At 44.4% G+C, this 22,027-nt stretch overlaps 1 protein-coding gene across 4 annotated transcripts in view; it reads right to left on the bottom strand.

The window, feature by feature from the left end:
• The window catches only part of LOC139411574 (DENN domain-containing protein 2B-like), a 73,343-nt gene that overhangs the window by 15,563 nt on the left and 35,753 nt on the right, over nt 1-22,027 (bottom strand). For all 4 annotated transcript variants that reach the window (XM_071158112.1, XM_071158111.1, XM_071158113.1 and 1 more), the window contains 10 exons: nt 14,316-14,434; nt 13,600-13,818; nt 13,081-13,177; nt 12,874-12,918; nt 8,372-8,556; nt 5,955-6,064; nt 5,345-5,414; nt 3,948-4,025; nt 1,095-1,235; nt 797-945 (listed from right to left, as the gene is read on the bottom strand). In XM_071158112.1, the coding sequence (XP_071014213.1) occupies nt 797-945; nt 1,095-1,235; nt 3,948-4,025; nt 5,345-5,414; nt 5,955-6,064; nt 8,372-8,556; nt 12,874-12,918; nt 13,081-13,177; nt 13,600-13,818; nt 14,316-14,434 (1,213 nt within the window). The remainder of the gene's footprint in view (nt 1-796; nt 946-1,094; nt 1,236-3,947; nt 4,026-5,344; nt 5,415-5,954; nt 6,065-8,371; nt 8,557-12,873; nt 12,919-13,080; nt 13,178-13,599; nt 13,819-14,315; nt 14,435-22,027) is intronic.

Raw genomic sequence — 22,027 nt, forward strand, 5'->3', positions numbered from 1 at the left:
TCAGAATGGATATGTTCAGAATATGTCATCTCTGTGAGAGGAAATGCACCAAGACATGTGAAACGGTGTTATGATGACGGTATCATAGTCAGTCTGTACTGTATAGCCACATGTCCAGAAAGATACAGATAGAGGATCCTTGAGCTCAGCAATGTGGGTCTGAGAAAAGTCAGATCTCTGTGTGAACGTAAACAGAAAAGGGAAAATGTAAAAGAGCTTGAGATAAAATCCCTCTCATGTAAGGCAGATGTTATTGTAATGGGGTTAGAATAGGTGAATTCACTGCAGAAAAAGACAGTGGACTTCAGAGATAACTGAGGAGGGAAATATTTGCTAACATACACCGTAATCCTAGACAGTAATTGATCTCACTCCTAGCCACCATGTGTGACAAGGATGAAGTATTCTAGGAACTATTTGTACTATTTATAGCCTAAGAGGGTTAAGATCTTTGTCAGGCGATAACCTTACACTACAATATGAGCAGGCGTTGAGAGCTCTACGTATCAGAGTTCTCTGTAAATACTGTACTTTCAATCATTATCTAACAATGACAACAGCCCTTAGCGTTTCAGAACTACCTTATCAAAACACTGCCACTAAAGGTATTATTGAGCATTTCACTTGGCACAAGTAACCATCATCTAACAACTACAAGTTTCAACAACCCCCACCTGCCTCTAACAGAGCATGACCATTAGTCAGGGACAGCTTCCCATGAGTAGGTGATTCAGTTCTCTCTCCATCTTTACTTATTACTAGAAGGGTTACTAACAATAAGAGTCTTGCTGCTCACCTGAGTTTATCAGCCACAAAGATGACTCTGCGCTCCAGCAGCAGGGAGGCGAAGACCTGCACCACCTGACGCACGCTCAGGCAGCTGAAAAGACTGTCAAAGTCTACATGCTCTAGTCTGGAGTCCATGGGCCGCCTCAGCTCAATGACCTGGGGAGGAGAACACCACTTGGGGTCACAACCAATCATAAATTTACAGAGATCACAGGTCATGCTCAATTAAGCATACATCGCATTATCTTCATGCATCATCCTTCTTTGATGGAACCTTAGTAACCAAGGGCTGATGTGTCTCCAACCTCATTCCCTGCTCCAGGCAGGAAGGTCTTGACTTTGATGGTCTTCCCTGGCGCTGGGAAGGGTGACTCCATCAGACTCCTCATGAAGGGGTAGACCAGGGCTGCAGAGATCCCCCTCCGCCTCTCCACCTCATCCAGGATCTACACACAGCACAGGACAGGGGGTTGAGAGTTAGACCACACAGCACAGGACAGGGGGTTGAGAGTTAGACCACACAGCACAGGACAGGGGGTTGAGAGTTAGACCACACAGCACAGGACAGGGGGTTGAGAGTTAGACCACACAGCACAGGACAGGGGGTTGAGAGTTAGACCACACAGCACAGGACAGGGGGTTGAGAGTTAGACCACACAGCACAGGACAGGGGGTTGAGAGTTAGACCACACAGCACAGGACAGGGGGTTGAGAGTTAGACCACACAGCACAGGACAGGGGGTTGAGAGTTAGACCACACAGCACAGGACAGGGGGTTGAGAGTTAGACCACACAGCACAGGACAGGGGGTTGAGAGTTAGACCACACAGCACAGGACAAGGGGTTGAGAGTTAGACCACACAGCACAGGACAGGGGGTTGAGAGTTATACCACACAGCACAGGACAGGGGGTTGAGAGTTAGACCATACAGCACGGGACAGGGGGTTGAGAGTTAGACCACACAGCACAGGACAGGGGGTTGAGAGTTAGACCACACAGCACAGGACAGGAGGTTGAGAGTTAGACCACACAGCACAGGACAGGAGGTTGAGAGTTAGACCACACAGCACAGGACAGGAGGTTGAGAGTTAGACCGCACAGGACAGGGGGTTAAGAGTTAGACCACACAGCACAGGACAGGGGGTTGAGAGTTAGACCATACTGCACAGGACAGGGGGTTGAGAGTTAGACCACACAGCACAGGACAGTGGGTTGAGAGTTAGACCACACAGCACAGAACAGGAGGTTGAGAGTTAGACCACACAGCACAGGACAGTGGGTTGAGAGTTAGACCACACAGCACAGGACAGGAGGTTGAGAGTTAGACCACACAGCACAGGACAGTGGGTTGAGAGTTAGACCACACAGCACAGGACAGGGGGTTGAGAGTTAGACCACACAGCACAGGACAGGGGGTTGAGTTAGACCACACAGCACAGGACAGGGGGTTGAGAGTTAGACCACACAGCACAGGACAGGGGGTTGAGAGTTAGACCGCACAGGACAGGACAGGGGGTTGAGTTAGACCACACAGCACAGGACAGGGGGTTGAGAGTTAGACCACACAGCACAGGACAGGGGGTTGAGAGTTAGACCACACAGCACAGGACAGGAGGTTGAGAGTTAGACCACACAGCACAGGACAGGGGGTTGAGAGTTAGACCACACAGCACAGGACAGGGGGTTGAGAGTTAGACCACACAGCACAGGACAGGGGGTTGAGAGTTAGACCACACAGCACAGGACAGGGGGTTGAGAGTTAGACCACACAGCACAGGACAGGGGGTTGAGTTAGACCACACAGCACAGGACAGGGGGTTGAGAGTTAGACCACACAGCACAGGACAGGGGGTTGAGTTAGACCACACAGCACAGGACAGGGGGTTGAGAGTTAGACCACACAGCACAGGACAGGGGGTTGAGTTAGACCACACAGCACAGGACAGGGGGTTGAGAGTTAGACCACACAGCACAGGACAGGGGGTTGAGAGTTAGACCCCACTGCAGACACAACACTCAATATTTCAAACAGAAAGTCCCAAATTCCCTATATAGTGCCTTATGGACCGTGGTCAAACGTAGTGCACTAAATAGGGAATAAGGTTTCACTCGGGATGTAGATTGAGAATCTAGTAATAGACCAAGACCAAGTACATTCAGTCAGTATGGCCAGTAAATGGAAATGGTAGCATGTTGCTGTCTGAAGTAAAGCTCCTGCTATTGTCTGGAACCAGGCTACCTTTGCCCCTTTTGACAAATACAGTATGAATTTCAATCTGTGGCTGTCTGATATATTTGGAAAGTAGCAAAGGAAAATCCCACCCAATATGCCCACGTGTCTGTCTGTGTCAGACCTGTCTACTCCTGCCTGGAAAGTTTGTTGGAGAGAGACACACTCACATTCAGGGTCATATGATATCCCCTCCACTCCCCACACACCCTCTGTTCCCGGTGAAATCAAACACTCCCATCTTTCTCGCCTTAACTAGAAAAGCATTTCATACTCCTTGGAAAACATTTCCTCTCTCACCTACACAGGTCTCAAGCCCTCAAAATGGTGCCTTCTGAAACCTACACCCGCCACCTGTATGAGGGATGTTCAACCCTCACTGTTGAGGTGCCTGTGCTGTCACAAGACAGAAACAATCTATTGTATTTATGCATCCTTTTGGCCTTAAATGAATATGAAATGAAACTAACTGACAGCGTTTTGGCACATTTTAGCACTCACAACACAGTAATAACAAGTTATTTTAATTCATTAGATATGTCTACTACCTCTTAATTGTTTCCCTTAACACAGGCCTTATTCACTTCAAATACACTGTTCATAGAGGATTCATGAGGAGGCAGATAAGGCATGGAGTACTTAAACACAATGAGCACTCTGTTTCATGTTAGCTCAACTCAGGAACAGGTGAAGGAAACAATTTAACTGGGAAATCAGAGAGGAAAAAGCAGAAAATAAGGTTTATGCTGGACAGGATGCCTTAGAGTGGGAATGCTGGCACAGCCTCAACTAGTTCACTCCTGGGAACACTGGCCTCGGCTCGGCTCAGAGACAGGTAACTGCGATGACGGCTACACTAGGGTGTGTGTGTGTGTGTGTGTGTGTGTGTGTGTGTGTGTGTGTGTTTGTGTGTAAGCATGAACTCACCTTGGAGAACAGGTGGAAACAGCCCAGTCGGCTGATGACGCAGTACACCTCAGGAAGGCGAGGCCCTTTCCCACTAGGCTGGAACAAGGGCACAAATTAAGAGTCTCGTCAGTCACTGGGGAAGAGAGGCTTGTAAGGTAACACAGACAGTAATGTGGCAATAGATACTAACATAAGATACTTGGTTAGGTTTATAATGCAACATCAATGAGAATATACTGAAACACTATCATACACACAAACTGTACTTGCTTTTATTCAGATAAAGTACCAGGTTAGTTCACAATCGGCTGTGGTTGAAGAAATATTTATAAATCTGGTCTTTCAGCTGCTGGAGGTGGACGTCTTTAATCTGGAGAGACTGAGGCTTCTCCTTGTAAACTAAACACAGGTGCTGCAGTCTCTACACAGTTAATGATCACCTCTACCCTCCACACTAAACAATCACAGACCAGTCTACTCTGGAGCCAACCAGGCCTCCTGGATCTATCCATCTAAAACACACACACACACACACACACCTGCACGTGCACACATACACATACACACAAATGAACACGTGCATACATATAAAGAAATCCCGATCCACTTGTCCATATTAGGTATGCAATTTTCTCCTCTGCTTTCTCCAAATGGATGATTAAATCAAGCATGTGGAACTTGGTTAAAGTCCTTAGGAATGTGTTGTTCATGCCAACTCCTTAGTCTTCCACCAGGGAAGGAAGGAGCTGGGTTACCAGAGAGGAGGAAACTCACCTCTCTCACAGCATCAGGAGTCGTCTGATCTACAGCTACTTAATGTCAGAAACTACTGAGCTCAATACAGTCAAGTAACAGTCAGAACTTAGTTTAAGAATGGCCCCCATCTCAGTCTACGTGACACACAAATACAGTTGGCTACTAAAACACACTGACAAACCCTACAAAACATACACGCTTTGTGAATGTACACATTATTGGGCATAACAGTGACATTAAAAAAATCACAGCAAGCACAACATCCCACACAGCTATACTTTCTGAACTGTGGGCTCGTCATAAAATTTCAAATGACTAGAAACCCTTACTGGCGGGTTGTGCTCTACAATGACAAACCTAGACATTTCATGGTTTGTTTTTCGGCATTCTTCCCCTGAGAAACTCTCATGAAACAGAAGGAGTCCAGTTTTACTAAGATTCATCCGACCGTTTTGAAAGGCAAAAACAACCAAGCTTTGTTACATACGGACATTAAAATTCACTTTATTTACTTTCTCTCCTATTCACACCCAGCTTGGTGATGCAATAACACCTCAATGGTCCCACAGGAAAGAAAAAAACCTTGTCAAAACAAACAGGGCTGGCTCAGCAGGGTGTGAACAGAACAGAGACCAGTGAATTAATGGTGGCTTGCTTACCAGCAGACGCCTGCAGTACCCAAACCTCCTGCTGCCATCCTCTCCAGTCAACATGAACGAGAAGGTCTCACTGTACCGAAACACACACACACACACACACACACACACACACACACACACACACACACACACACACACACACACACACACACACACACACACACACACACACACACACAGTCTCTGTTATAGTCAAACCAGCATACAGATTGTAGAGATTGAACAGTGATCAAAGGAAACGTAGTGTTGGATCTCATTCACACTTTAGGGTTGGTGAAGTAGCACAGTCTCTGTGGCGGAGAGAGAAGACTGTTTTAGGGACCCATGTTGTCAGGAGCAGGAGTGAGAGTAAGAGTCTACCAGGATTTCATGAAGATAATGACATTACAGCTTTGTGTTTTCTTCTTAATTTTACTCGTTGATATTTACACATCTAATCATACTATCAATGTGTTCGTTTTTTAACCTTAATCTATATATGGAAGGCTTGTGCATCACAACTGATTAGTACCCATCTGGTTCAGGCCAGGAATGGGATTAATAAGCCCCCAGTGTGGTGGTGAGCTTTCCTCCGTGATGCAATGGGGTTATACAGGAATCTGTACTGTACCTGCTGTATTCAGACACTGGGGTCCAGTCCTTGGCATCTGGAAAGCAGAACTGGGGGATGGCTTTGAGTCTCTGCTCTGCCTCCCTCATCAGCTTGGTGGGCCTCTCTAGCTGTGAGACGAGACGAGAAAGGAACAGGAAATGTCTCAGTCAGAAACAGACCCAGACGCTTACAGTCTACTAAGTCTGTCCTCTTTACAGGGTCCCCAAAAATGTCCCCTGCAGTAAGAATAAATGACCAGCCTAAGCATTCTCCCACACAGGGTCAGCGCCTCCTCCCCTTATCACCCCCAACCCCCCTCTCCCCCCCGACGTCATTGGGTCAGGCTTTTCTCTGGCAGAGAACCAACATACTGATATCTCCCAGGGGATTCTATCACTGAACCAAATCTTAAATTACTTAAAAAGAGATCTTTGAGTAAGTAAACACTTAACTACCATAGAAACCGTTTCCTGGTTACACCACTTACTGTCAATAAACTCTGAAAACTCCCTCAACCCGTATGTTACGGCCATGGCCCTACTCTTCAGAAATATCTGCATCTACACTGCCTTCAGAAAGTATTCACACCCCACAGTCTGAATTTAAAATGGATTACATTTAGATTTTGTGTCACTGGCCTACACACAATACCTCATAATGTCAAAGCGGAATTATATTCTTAGAAACATTTACAAATAAATAGAAAATTAAAAGCTGAAATGTCTTGAGTCAATAAATATTCAACCCCTTCGTTATGGCAAGCCAAAACAAGTTCATGAGTAAAAATGTGCTTAACAACTCACATAAGTTGCATGGACAAAAATTGTGTTTAACATTATTTTTTGAATGACTTCTTCATCTCTGTACCACACACATACAATTATCTGTAAGGTCCTTCAGTCGAACAGTGAATTTCAAACACAGATTCAACCACAAAGACCAGAGATTTTTTCCAATGCCTCATAGAGAAGGGCACCAATTGGTAGATGGGTAAAAACATTAAACAGACATTAAATATCCCTTTGCGCATGTTGAAGTTATTAATTACACTTTGGATGGTGTATCAATACAGCCAGTCACTACAGTCCTTCCTAACTCAGTTGCTGGAGAGGAAGGAAACCACTCAGCGATTTCACCATGAGATCAATTGTGACATTAAAACAGTTACAGAGTTTAATGGGTGTGATAGGAGAAAACTGAGAATGGATCAACAACACTGTAGTTACTCCACAATACTAACCTATGACTAAATGAACTAAATGAAAATAAGGAAGCCTTTACAGAATAAAAATGTTCCAAAACATGCATCCTGTTTGTAATAAAGCACTAAAGAAAAACTGACAAAGAAATGAACTTCATGTCCTGAATACAAAGTGTTGTGTTTGGGGCAAATCCAACACAACACATCACCGAGTACCACTCTTCATATTTTCAAGCATGGTGGTTGCATCATGTTATGGGTAGAATTATCATCGGCAAGGACTGCACAAGTTTTTTTAAATAAATGAAATAGAACTAAGCACAGTCAAAATCCTAGAGGAAAACCTGGTTCATTCTGCTTTCCAACAGATACTGGGAGACAAATTCACCTTTCAGCAGGACAATAACCTAAAACACAAAGCCAAATATACACTGGAGTTGCTAACCAAGATAACATTGAATGTTCCTGTGTGGCTTAGTTACAGTTTTGACTTAAATCGTCTTGAAAATCTATGACAAGATTTGAAAATGGCTATCTATAAATGATCAACAAACAACTTGACAGAGCTTGAAGAATTAAAAATAATAATAATATGCAAATAAAGTACAATCCAAGTGTGCAAAGCTCTTAGTAGACTTACCCAGAAAGCTGTAATGATTATAACATGTACTGACTCAGGAGTATGAATACTTATGTAAATTTGATTTTTCTGTATTAGCTTTTTTTTTTATGTGCTAAAATTTCTAAAAACCTATTTTCACTTTGTCATTATGGGGTATTGTGTGTAGATGAGTGGGACACGTTTTTATTATTAATTATTTTGAATTCAGGCTTTAACACAACAAAATGTGAAGAAGTCAAGGGGTATGAATACTTTCTGAAGGAACTGTATGTGCTGGACTAATGTGGCCATAACGGGTACTAAAAGTGGATTAAATAACACAGACGTTTTTGACCGCCGAAATCAATATTGTTCTGTATGAAAATGAGCCATTTCAATTCTATTTCAACATGCAAACAACATTGGTAAGGGTCTCCGACCTCCATATATCACAGCTCTCAGCATACATACTTCTGTAGGTCCAGTGAGTAATGTCTCAGAAGAAACAGTTATCTACCAGGATCCCTTCCTGTTTAAATCCTTTCTCTCACTTAATTAAGGGACTTGACACTGCTGTCTGACCCATGACCAAGGGGCCCGAGGGGCCAGAATACAGTTTGGTTGGTCCCTTACCTTGGGGAACTGGTAGGTGACTTCGGGAAAGAAGGAGTTTTTGGTGGGCTTCTTCTTGAGGGACACCACCACAAAGTACTCAAACAGCTCCCTCTCCTGCCACTCAATCAGCTGCAGCTCCAGTGTGCGGTAGCTAGGGGCCCTCCTCAGCATTGACTGCAGCTTCAGCAGCCTCTGGGTGTGGGCTGGGGAGAGAAGAGAGAGGGATATGGACAGTTCAACCTTCAGTACAGGGTTGTATTGACAAACACGGTGTACTACACACAACTGACAGCACTCAAAGCTAATAAAGCACTACAAACCATGCAGTCTGACAAAGAGCTTACAGTCCAACATTCACTTCCCAGATAACAAGACACATTCCCATAACTAATTAAATGTTACCATTGGATTCCCCTTAGGTTGAGAAAGAGCATAATGAGAGAATGTTCTCCAAACATTATTGGAACATATTTAGTCAAGCATGATGTTTCCAAAACCATGTTACGATGTAAAAGGAAAGCAAACATTCAAGAAACCCTGAAAAGTTGCCAGGCGGTTCCTGGGATTTTTTTTAAATCATAAAATGCTTTGAAAACCAAAAAAATGGAGGTTAAATGATTGTTATCTCTAACCTACCAAAAGCATTCTGGGAACCAAAACTTAACCGGATTTAAAACGTTAGCTGTGTTTCAACACACTGATTAAACCTCTATACTCACACATGTTTATCCTCACACAGTCCAACACATAACAACCTAAACACAGATTAGAGAGAAGTACAAACCTTATAGTTCACCATAACTGTCATCACAGATGGCTTGTGTTTAAAACAGAGTATGAACAGAATCAGCAATGAGTTCGAACACAGTGCATTTAGTATTTATTCAAAAGAATGACAGTTGTATATTCTATAGCACATCCATTACATCTTTATTTTGCCTTTCGTTACATTTCTGTGGTCCCTTTGGTCACAAGTCACTTGATCGATGTCTCGTTCCAAACACCGACTTGTCAAAACAGAGATGTGCGCTGCTTGTATACAGGTAATCTTAGGTTTTATTACATACAGTCGGGAGGAACTACTGGATATAAGAGCAACGTCAACTCACCATCACTACGACCAGGAATACAACTTTCCTGAAGCGGATCCTGTGTTTTGCCCACCACCCAGGACAATGGATCGAATCCCAGCAGGCGAACGAAACCAACGTCGCCGTAAAACTGTCTTCTGGTCAGGCTCTGGAGACGGGCACATCGCGCACCGCTCCCAAGCATACTACTCGTCAATGCCCAGTCTCTTGACAACAAGGTTGATAAAATCCGAGCAAGGGTAGCATTCCAGAGAGACATAAGAGACTGTAACGTTCTTTGCTTCACGGAAACATGGCTCACTCGAGACACGCTATCGGAGTCGGTACAGCCAGCTGGTTTCTTCAAGCATCGCGCTGACAGAAACAAGCATCTTTCTGGTATGAAGAGGGGCGGGAGGGTATGCCTTATGATAAACGAGACGTGGTGTGATCGAAACAACATACAGGAACTCAAGTCCTTCTGCTCACCTGACTTAGAATTCCTCACAATCAAATGTCGACCGCATTATCTACCAAGAGAATTCTCTTCGATTATAATCACAGCCGCATATATTCCCCCCCAAGCACATCGACGGCCCTAAACAAACTTTATTTGACTCTATGTAAACTGGAAACCACATATCCTGAGGCGGCATTCATTGTAGCTGGGGATTTTAACAAGGCTAATCTGAAAACAAGACTCCCTAAATTCTACCAGCATATTGATTGTGCTACCAGGGCTGGTAAAACCCTGGATCATTGTTATTCTAACTTCCGCGACGCATATAAGGCCCTCCCCTGCCCTCCTTTTGGAAAAGCTGACCACGACTCCCTTTTGTTGCTCCCAGCCTATAGACAGAGACTAAAACAGGAAGCTCCCACGCTCAGGTCTGTTCAACGCTGGTCGGACCAATCTGATTCCATGCTTCAAGATTGCTTCGATCACGTGGATTGGGATATGTTCCACACTGCGTCAAACAACAACATTGATGACTATGCTGATTCGGTAGTGAGTTTATTAGCAAGTGCATCAGCGATGTTGTACCCACAGCAACTATTAAAACATTCCCAAACCAGAAACCGTGGATTGATGGCAGCATTCGCGCGAAACTGAAAGCGTGAACCACTGCTTTTAACCAGGGCAAGGTGACCGGAAACATGACCGAATACAAACAGTGTAGCTATTCCCTCCGCAAGGCAATCAAACAAGCTAAGTGTCAGTATAGAGACAAAGTAGAGTCGCAATTCAACGGCTCAGACACAAGAGGTATGTGGCAGGGTCTACAGTCAATCACGGATTACAAAAAGAAAACCAGACCCGTCGTGGACAAGGATGTCTTGCTCCCAGACAGACTAAACAACTTCTTTGCTCGCTTTGGGGACAATACAATACCACTGACACGGCCCGCTACCAAAACCTGTGGACTCTCCTTCACTGCAGCCGACGTGAGTAAAACATTTAAACGTGTTAACCCTCGCAAGGCTGCAGGCCCAGACGGCATCCCCATCCACGTCCTCAGAGCATGCGCAGACCAGCTGGCTGGTGTGTTTACGGACATATTCAATCAATCCTTATCCCAGTCTACTGTTCCCACATGCTTCAAGATGGCCACCATTGTTCCTGTTCCCAAAAAAGCTAAGGTAACTGAGCTAAACGACTACCACGTAACACTCACTTCCGTCATCATGAAGTGCTTTGAGAGACTAGTCAAGGACCATATCACCTCCACCCTACCTGACACCCTAGACCCACTCCAATTTGCTGTAAAATGTATCACTAGCCACTTTAAACAATGCCACTTAATATAATGTTTACATTCCCTACATTACCGCCCCAATAGGTCCACAGACGACGCCATCGCATCCACACTGCACACTGCCCTAACCCATCTGGACAAGAGGAATACCTTTGTGAGAATGCTGTTCATCGACTACAGCTCAGCATTTAACACCATAGTACCCTCCAAACTCATCATCAAGCTCGAGACCCTGGGTCTCAACCCCGCCCTGTGCAACTGGGTACTGGACTTCCTGATGGGCCGCCCTCAGGTGGTGAGGGTAGGTAACAACATCTCCACCCCGCTGATCCTCAACACTGGGGCCCCACAAGGGTGCGTTCTGAGTCCTCTCCTGTACTCCCTGTTCACCCACGACTGCGTGGCCACGCACGCCTCCAACTCAATCATCAAGTTTGCAGACAACACTACAGTGGTAGGCTTGATTGCCAACAACGACGAGACAGCCTACAGGGAGGAGGTGAGGGCCCTCGGAGTGTGGTGTCAGGAAAATAACCTCACACTCAACGTCAACAAAACAAAGGAGATGATCGTGGACTTCAGGAACAGCAGAGGGAGCACCCCCCTATCCACATCGACGGGACAGTAGTGGAGAGGGTAGTAAGTTTTAAGTTCCTCTGCATACACATCACGGACAAACTGAATTGGTCCACCCACACAGACAGCGTCGTGAAGAAGGCGCAGCGGCCTCCTCAGGAGGCTGAAGAAATTTGGCTTGTCACCAAAAGCACTCACAAACTTTTACAGATGCACAATCGAGAGCATCCTGTTGGGCTGTATCACCACCTGGTACGGCAACTGCTCCACAATCGTAAGACTCTCCAGAGGGTAGTGAGGTCTGCACAATGCATCACCGGGGGCAAACTACCTGCACTCCAGAACACCTACACCACGCGATGTCATAGGAAGGCCATAAAGATCATCAAGGACAACAACCACCTGAGCCACTGCTTGTTCACCCCGCAATCATCCAGAAGGCGAGGTCAGTACAGGTGCATCAAAGCTGGGACCGAGAGACTGAAAAACAGCTTCTATCTCAAGGCCTTCAGACTGTTAAACAGCCACCACTAACATTGAGTGGCTGCTGCCAACATACTGACTCAACTCCAGCCACTTTAATATGGATGTAAAATGTATCACTAGCCACTTTAAACAATGCCACTTAATATAATGTTTACATTCCCTACATTACTCATCTCATATGTATATACTGTACCCTACACCATCTACTGCATCTTGCCATCTTTATGTAATGCATGTATCATTAGCCACTTTAAACGATGCCACTTTTATGTTTACATACCCTACATTACTCATCTTATATGTATATACTGTACTCTATACCATCTACTGCATCTTGCCTATGCCGTTCTGTACCATCACTCATTCATATATTTTTATGTACATATTCTTCATCCCTTTACACTTGTGTGTATAAGGTAGTTGTTGTGGAATTGTTAGTTAGATTACTCGTTGGTTATTACTGCATTGTCAGAACTAGAAGCACAAGCATTTCGCTACACTCACATTATTATCTGCTAACCATGTGTATGTGACAAATACAATTTGATTTGTATTTGAACAGACAGCTATAGACCAAGTGCACCATTGTTCTCCAGGGACTGAGCTTCAACTGCATACTGTGACCTCTCACCTTTGAACCTGTCATCAGAGTCGCTCTCGCTCTCACTGTTGTCATCTGTAAACAGATCGGAGAGAGAAAAAAGGTTTGTTTAGGGTCAGGGGTCAACTCTACAACTATGTTTATGCCATACAGATGAGATGACTGGGGAAGGCCCAAATATTTACTCCCTGATCCAGACAGTGGATGGAGAGAAGGAAGGGAGGAGCCCCTATGTACCTCTCAGAGATGCCGTCTCAATATTTGACAAGGACAGCTTCTTCAGCCTCTTCTTCCCTCTCTTGGTAGAGTAAATGGAGTTGATTCTCTGGACAATCTGTAAACAGTGAAAGGGAAGGGGAAGCTCAGTGTCTGTACAACCTACAGTAGAGGACTATCTGATCTCCTGTGGTGAAGCTCTTCAAAGTTGGCTCCATTCAATGTGTGGGAGGAGGAAGAGATAGACATAAAATCCTTCTCGGTGCTCTCTCTCTCTCTGCATGTCCAGAACTATCCCTGGGATATGGCTTGTGTTTAAAACAAAGAATGAACAGAATCAGCAAAGAGTTTCGGAAACAGTCCATTTAGGAATTATTCAAAAGAAATACATTTGTCTACAGCAAATCCATCTTCATTTTGCCTTCCAGGTAGATGCATGGCCCCGTAGATACATGGCTTGCAAGAATAAAATAGTCCTTGAGGAGATCATCATGGAGAGAACAGGTTCATTCCTACAGCCTGGAGTGTTTTATATTGTACCTTGGGGATCCTCCGGTGCCTACGGGAGGCCAGGGTGTCGCTGGCGCTGCTCAGGCTGTCATCCAGCAGGCAGCAGGGGGAGGGAGAGACCCCCAGATGGGGCGGCAGCAGCAGCATGTCATCATGGCTGTGTCGCTTGGACAGGCGGGATGCCCGGTGACTCTTCTTGTCTGTGGGACCAGAGAGGCGCAGGGACTGGCTACTGGGCTTAGAGGGCAGCTGTGGAGGGGGAGAGAGAGGACAATATTGAGGCTGTATCCCAGATGGCAACCTATTCTCTTTATAGTGCACTATTTCTGACCAGGGCCCATAGGATGACGCAATGGACCTTGGTTTGGTCTGGGATTGACTGAGGTTTTTGTCATGACAATAAGTAATCATACCCAATAATACAATATATTTTCCTCACCGCACAGTGACCTCATTCCCAGTTGAACACAAGGAAATTCTAAATCATCTTTCCTACGACGAGACAGTGCCCATCCATATTAAAGCAGCAGAGCCAAACCTACATTTCCAGGCAGACTGACAGTATTTTACTGGAACTCCACCAGGTTTCAACACATCAAAAGGCTTCTGTAGCGCAAATAATGAGAAATCTAGCTGTGAAATAAGATTATTGGAGGATCCTGTCCAGGTTTCAGAGCTCTAACTCCAGTCTGAGGGAGAATTTTACTGCAGGAAAATACCTCAGTTCTGCTAGCTAGCTGGGTTACCTGAGGAGGTGAGTTGAGTTTCTGGGAGGTCCAGGTCCGGCTGCTTTCCGGTACCAAGCGGTTCTTCCGACCCAAACTCCTCCTCTTCAGGTCCACGTCCTCGTACGGGTTCTCCTTCTCTGTGTGACGACATTAAAAAAACAGATTAAGGTCTAAGATAACAGCAGCAGCTGTTCAGAAGGATATGTTAAGGTTCAGGGAGAAGGAAGGTATTTGACTAGACAAGACAAAGCCAGAGGGGCTTCAGGCCAGAGTCTGTGTGAGATGACGGGGGGCAGGAGAGGGAGTTGGGGGCAGGAGAGAGGCTCCCCGTGGTGGTGCTCAGATCAAATAAGTCATGCAGGGGCCAGGTTAAAGGTCACTCTCAGCTGGCTGCTACAATGCCCAAATGTACTGTCTCTTTAAACAGTTACTGTTGGCCCAGGGCCCCGGCGGCCCCGCTGGCCCCTGACCGACTGCACTGTGCCGAGACTCCCGGACACTGGGCTGCTAGTGGTGAGTCATGGCCGGAGTATGCAGGCTGTCTGCTGTGGGAGGCGAAGGGGAGGAGCGGAGCGGGACATCCTCCTCCTCTCAGGTATCACTGAACTTCATTCTCACATCCTTTCAATGAGACTGTTGATGTAGAAATGTTCACTCAACATTTCAGAGGTGTTGCACAAAGAGTTTTGGGTTTTTCCACTGCACACTGACGGGAATCTCACACAGCACTGCTTTCACTGATGTCACTTGGAAAAGGGCCAGCCAGCATGTATAAAAACTTGTATAACACCACTGCCCATGTCCATCCAGACGTGCTCTGAGAATAGCATTTCAGCTGGGTCTGAAAAGGTTGTGAGAAAACGAAAGAACTGCACTAAAAAGGAAAACAGAGCCAGATGGTGTCGAAAGGCATGTGGGAAAACACTTGCAGTGAAAGACGAGCACTACACTAAATCTACACTTCAGCATCTCAATGATGGAAGAGAATCCTATAAACTGGAGGAACACCTTGAAGGCCAACGTTAAACTGTGCTAAATGTATCTGTTAAAGGTATCTGTTCTGTTAAAAGGGGTTCATCATTTATTGCCTATTTATGAACCATCTTAGTGAGATCATCAGAGCATTCTGCCATGTCATACTAAAAATGAAAGTCCAGTCAGACTGGGCTCTTCCCTCCCTATGTATTACCAGAGCTGATGAATACAATAACAAGCCTGGGTATAGCTGGGACCGTAAACTGAAAATTGAGACTGACCATACCAATCACTTATCTCAGGCAGTTTGCTGATATTGTTCATTACAATAAGTAGCGTATACTAGAGAAATGTGAAGTTTGAAATTAAATAAGTTTACTAATATGTGTGATTGTTAATGGGATAATTGATGGCTACAACCATCAAACTTCTAGTAGTAGTTTTAAGGGTAATATAAACAAATATACTGTGATGCATGCACATTGTTATAAACTATTGTTATATTTATCATTATCACATCAATTCAGGAAATTTATCGCGATATGGATGTTTGCCTGTATGGTCCAGCTCTAGGGCTGGACTGACTGACGTCTCAGTGCTCTGGACCCCATTCCACTGAAGCAGAGTAATGACAGCCTGCTGGGATGATGATATGTCTCCATGGCTTCTGACGCACTGGAGGGTACGAATCAACTGCTGTGGTTACTCACATCCAAACACACACACATTCTCTCTCACACACACACACACACACAAACACACACACACACACACACACACACACACACACACACACACACACACACACACACACACACACACACACATACCTCTCCTGACCTGGCTGCACCCACACTGTGACTCGGCATCTGTTTACACAATAGGCTCTCTCTAGAGCGAGACAGAGGACAGACTATCGACACAATGTCAGGATGGGATTACCCCATAAAAGGGCTATGGACAGAATGTCCCTCGCCATCGAGTGGCTGCTACAGTGGCACCAGTCATTCATGTAATAAACAGAGATGTTCCAAAACGGGCTTGAGATCTGTCTAAACGTTTGGTGGCACCACAAACCATGCTGTAACTGTACAGTGTACATCCTTCAGAGAAGGCTTGTGACCACATGGGCCAAATTTGTTGGGAGATATATGTAGTATTTTTGGAATCTAAGTTGTTTAACACTCATACCTCAAAAACGCTAAAAACTACAGTATACATGTATGATTACATAGACAAAACAAAGCATCATTATTCCAGTCAGCAGATTCCCAGGCAGTGTTAGAGCAGAGATAATCTGGATCAGACAGACAGGCCAGGGAGGCCATTTTACCTCACCACCACCACTGGTGACAATGATGTTAGACAGACTCAGTTCAGCTTGGGGTTGATGACGCAGACATAATCCATTACTGCTGAGTCACTGTTGTGTACAGAACCTGATTCACCAGACAGGAAACCTATTCCCAGTGGCACTACGCTAATCAAACTATAGCTTGTCATAATATAACCATTTATACCATAAATCTTCTTAGGGATCGGTGTCCCGTCCACGGGATGGTTGATCTAACGTAAGCTAATGCGATTAGCATGAGGTTGTAAGTAACAAGAACAAGAACAATTGTTTACAGACAGATTATTTCACTTATAATTCACTATATCACAATTCCAGTGGGTCAGAAGTTTGTGGGTCAATTGCAGGTGTACCTGTGGATGTATTTCAAGGCCTACCTTAAAACTCAGTGCCTCTTTGCTTGACATCATGGGAAAATCAAAAGAAATCAGCCAAGACCTCAGAAAACAATTTGTAGACCTCCACAAGTCTGGTTCATCCTTGGGAGCAATTTCCAAACGCCTGAAGGTACCACATTCATCTGTACAAACAATAGTACGCAAGTATAAACACCATGGGACCACGCAGCCATCATACCGCTCAGGAAGGAGTTGCGTTCTGTCTCCTAGAGATTAACGTACTTTGGTGTGACAAGTGCAAATCAATTCCAGAACAATAGCAAAGGGCCTTGTGAAGATGCTGGAGAAAACCGGTACAAAAGTATCTATATCCACAGAAAAACGATTCCTATATCGACATAACTTGAAAGGATGCTCAGCAAGGAAGAAGCCACTGCTCCAAAACCGCCATAAAAAAGCCAGACTACGGTTTGCAACTGCACATGGGGACAAAGATCGTACTTTCTACTATTATTTTTGTCAGAATAATAGTAGAGAGAATGATTTTATTCAGCTTTTATTTCTTTCATCACATTCCCAGTGGGTCAGAAGTTTACATACACTCAATTAGTATTTGGTAGCATTGCCTTTAAACTTGGGTCAAACTCCCTTTTTCTTCCAAACATAACAATGGTCATTATAGCCAAACAGTTCTAATTTTTAATTATTTTTATTTTTATTCAACCTTGGTTAGCGTGCACTGCGCCCGGCCCGCCGCAGGAGTCGCTGGTGCGCGATGAGACAAGGATATCCCTACCGGCCAAGTGCACGCTAACCAAGGTTGCCAGGTGCACGGTGTTTCCTCTGACACATTGGTGTGGCTGGCTTCCGGGTTGGATGCGCGCTGTGTTAAGAAGCAGTGCGGCATAGTTGGGTTGTGTATCGGAGGACGCATGACTTTCAACCTTCGTCTCTCCCGAGCCCGTACGGGAGTTGTAGCAATAAGACAAGATAGTAGCTACTAACAATTGGATACCACAAAATTGGGGAGAAAAGGGGGTAAAAAAAATTACAAATAATTAAAAATTAGAACTGTTTGGCTATAATGACCATTGTTATGTTTGGAAGAAAAAGGGAGAGCCTTGCAAGCCAAAGAACACCATCCCAACCGTGAAGCACGGGGCTGGCAGCATCATGTTGTGGGGGTGCTTTGCTGCAGGAGGGACTGCAAAATGGTGCATTTAACAAAATAGATGGCATCATGAGAGGGAAAATGATGTTGATATATTGAAGCAACATCTCAAGACATCAGTCAGGAAGTTAAAGCATGCTCGCAAATGGGTTTTCCAGATGGACAATGACCCCAAGCATACTTCCAAAGTTGTGGCAAAATGGCATAAGGACAACAAAGTCAAGGTATTGGAGAGGCCATCACAAAGCCCTGACCTCAATCCTATAGAAAATGTGTGGGCAAGGAGGCCTACAAACCTGACTCAGTTACACCAGCTCTGTCAGGAGGAATGTGCCAAAATTCACCCAACTTATTGTGGGAAGCTTGTGGAAGGCTACCCGAAACGTTTGACCCAAGTTTAAAGGCAATGCTACCAAATACCAATTTAAAGGCAATGCTACCAAATACTAATTGAGTGTATGTAAACTTCTGACCCACTGGGAATGTGATGAAAGAAATAAAAGCTGAAAAAAATCACTCTCTACTATTATTCTGACATTTCACATTCTTAAAATAAAGTGGCGATCCTAACTGAACTAAAACAGGGAATTTTTACTAAGATTAAATGTCAAGAATTGTGAAAAACAGAGTTTAAATGTATTTGGCTAAGGTGTATGTAGACATACAGTGGGGCAAAAAAGTATTTAGTCAGCCACCAATTGTGCAAGTTCTCCAACTTAAAAAGATGAGAGAGGTAATTCTCATCATAGGTACACTTCAACTATGACAGACAAAATGAGAAAAAAAATCCAGAAAATCACATTGTAGGATTTTTTATGAATTTATTAGCAAATTATGGTGGAAAATAAGTATTTGGTCAAAAGTTTCTCTCAATACGTTGTTATATACCCTTTGTTGGCAATGACAGAGGTCAAACGTTTTCTGTAAGTCTTCACAAGGTTTTCACACACTGTTGCTGGTATTTTGGCCCATTCCTCCATGCAGATCTCCTCTAGAGCAGTGATGTTTTGGGGCTGTTGCTGGGCAACACGGACTTTCAACTCCCTCCAAAAATGTTCTATGGGGTTGAGATCTGGAGACTGGCTAGGCCACTCCAGGACCTTGAAATGCTTCTTACGAAGCCACTCCTTCGTTGCCCGGGCGGTGTGTTTGGGATCATTGTCATGCTAAAAGACCCAGTCACGTTTCATCTTCAATGCCCTTGTTGATGGATGGAGGTTTTTACTCAAAATCTCAAGATACATGGCCCCATTCATTCTTTCCTTAACACGGATCAGTCATCCTGGTCCTTTTGCAGAAAAACAGCCCCAAAGCATGATGTTTCCACCCCCATGCTTCACAGTAGTTATGGTGTACTTTGGATGCAACTCAGCATTCTTTGTCCTCCAAACACAACGAGTTGAGTTTTTACCAAAGAGTTCTATTTTGGTTTCATCTGACCATATGACATTCTCCCAATCTTCTTCTGGATCATCCAAATGCTCTCTAGCAAACTTCAGACGGGCCTGGACATGTACTGGCTTAAGCAGGGGGACACGTCTGGCACTGCAGGATTTGAGTCCCTGGCGGCGTAGTGTGTTACTGATGGTAGGCTTTGTTACTTTGGTCCCAGCTCTCTGCAGGTCATTCACTAGGTCCCCCCGTGTGGTTCTGGGATTTTTTCTCACCGTTCTTGTGATCATTTTGACCCCACGGGGTGAGATCTTGCGTGGAGCCCCAGATCGAGGGAGATTATCAGTGGTCTTGAATGTCTTCCATTGCGTAATAATTGCTCCCACAGTTGATTTCTTCAAACCAAGCTGCTTACATATTGCAGATTCAGTCTTCCCAGCCTGGTGTAGGTCTACAATTTTGTTTCTGGTGTCGTTTGACAGCTCTTTGGTCTTGGCCATAGTGGAGTTTGGAGTGTGACTGTTTGAGGTTGTGGACAGGTGTATTTTATACTGATAACAAGTTCAAAAAGGTGCCATTAATACAGGTAACGAGTGGAGGACAGAGGAGCCTCTTAAAGAAGAAGTTACAGGTCTGTGAGAGCCAGAAATCTTGCTTGTTTGTAGGTGACCAAATACTTATTTTCCACCATAATTTGCTAATAAATTCATAAAAAATCCTACAATGTGATTTTCTGGATTTTTTTTCTCATTTTGTCTGTCATAGTTGAAGTGTACCTATGATGAAAATTACAGGCCTCTCTCATATTTTGAAGTGGGAGAACTTGCACAATTGGTGGCTGACTAAATACTTTTTTGCCCCACTGTATATAGACACCATATTCACACTCACTAGACTATATATACACACCATATTCACACTCACTTGACTATATATACACACCATATACACACTCACTAGACTATATGTAGACACCATATTCACACTCACTAGACTATATATAGACACCATATTCACACTCACTAGACTATATATACACACACCATATTCACACTCACTAGACTATATATACACACACCATATACACACTCACTAGACTATATATACACAGACCATCCATATACATACACACTCACTCATATACACTCCAACACAAAACCCACACACATTCACACACACACGCACACACACACACGCATCATATGCTGCTGAACTCTGTTCTATATTTTAGTCTTCTTATTATCTATCATGATGACTAGGCACTTTACCCTGCCTTCAGGTACATATCTACCTCAAATACCACATACCTCTGCACATTGATGTGGTACTGGTACTGGTACTTCCTGTATATAGCTCCATTCTTGTGTATTTTATTTTCTTTTATTAGGTCTCGTAAGCAAGCATTCCATGGTAAAGTCTACACCAGTTGTATCCAGCGCATGTGGCAAATTAAATGTGATTTGATTTTGAGAAGTCTATTTATTTAATGTACTCATTGTTAGTGGGCTACTGCCTCAGACAGCAATGATCTCCTCACATAGTTGATTAAATGCTTCGAGAAGGGCTGTGTGTGTCTGAGTCCAAAGTGTCTGGGCTGCTACACGTTGAAATACGAGCGGAAAGGGACTAGAACATGGCTTATCTCCCACTGCTGTAGCTGCTGCCTCCAACGGAACATCTGACCTGTAAACCGCTGCTTAGCGGTGGTGGAGACCGCCATTCCATGCCGCGATCAGAGCCAGCTAGGCCTATTTCAGACTGGAGCAGCCAGAATCACTGGGGAGGAACAGCTCACAGAGGCAATGTATTTTTCTGTAACTAATCATGATTCAGCCAAAATGCCTTCGACCGCATCGAAGTGTTCGACCGGCAAACAATGGACTCTTTTTTGGGGTACGCATGAAAGTCCCCCGGGTCCCCTCGCGGCCACCGATTCATGCTCTGCCTGGAACCATTGGTCATCTTCAGAGACTGAATAAAATGCCATAGAGGACGAATAGAGTAAGAGAGTTAACCATGTATGAGGGAGAAATGTGGCCATTCCAGTCTTAATTTGACCCATGTGCTTGCAAAACAAATGCTCAAAGGCTACAAACATATTTTAACCAACACTCAATCTCTAATTTCCAACTAAAAACATGTCAGCCCCCATTCTTTTACTGGGTCTCACATTCAAGCCTGATGAGCAGGAAGGAGATTTATAGTGGAGGGGCCGAGAATGGCCGGGCAAGACGTGACAGACATCGCTGCCACATGAAGCACCTCAGGAGAACCAGCCTTTTCACTGTCCACAGTCCTCAGGACGTTTACTACTGGAAAGGAATTTGGCATACATTTGTACTTTGTCACCCTCAATACAGAGAAATTAGAGTTGGTCTTGCTTATACCGTGATATTGTAGTTTTCCATGTTACCAAAAGTCCTTGTTAGAGGATAGATATTCCCCCAATTTTGTGAAAACAATTCCTTGTGAGACTGTCGAACCCTTGATTTATGTGAAA

The sequence above is a fragment of the Oncorhynchus clarkii genome, chromosome 6 (genome assembly GCF_045791955.1).
Source record: "Oncorhynchus clarkii lewisi isolate Uvic-CL-2024 chromosome 6, UVic_Ocla_1.0, whole genome shotgun sequence".
NCBI lineage: Eukaryota > Metazoa > Chordata > Actinopteri > Salmoniformes > Salmonidae > Oncorhynchus > Oncorhynchus clarkii.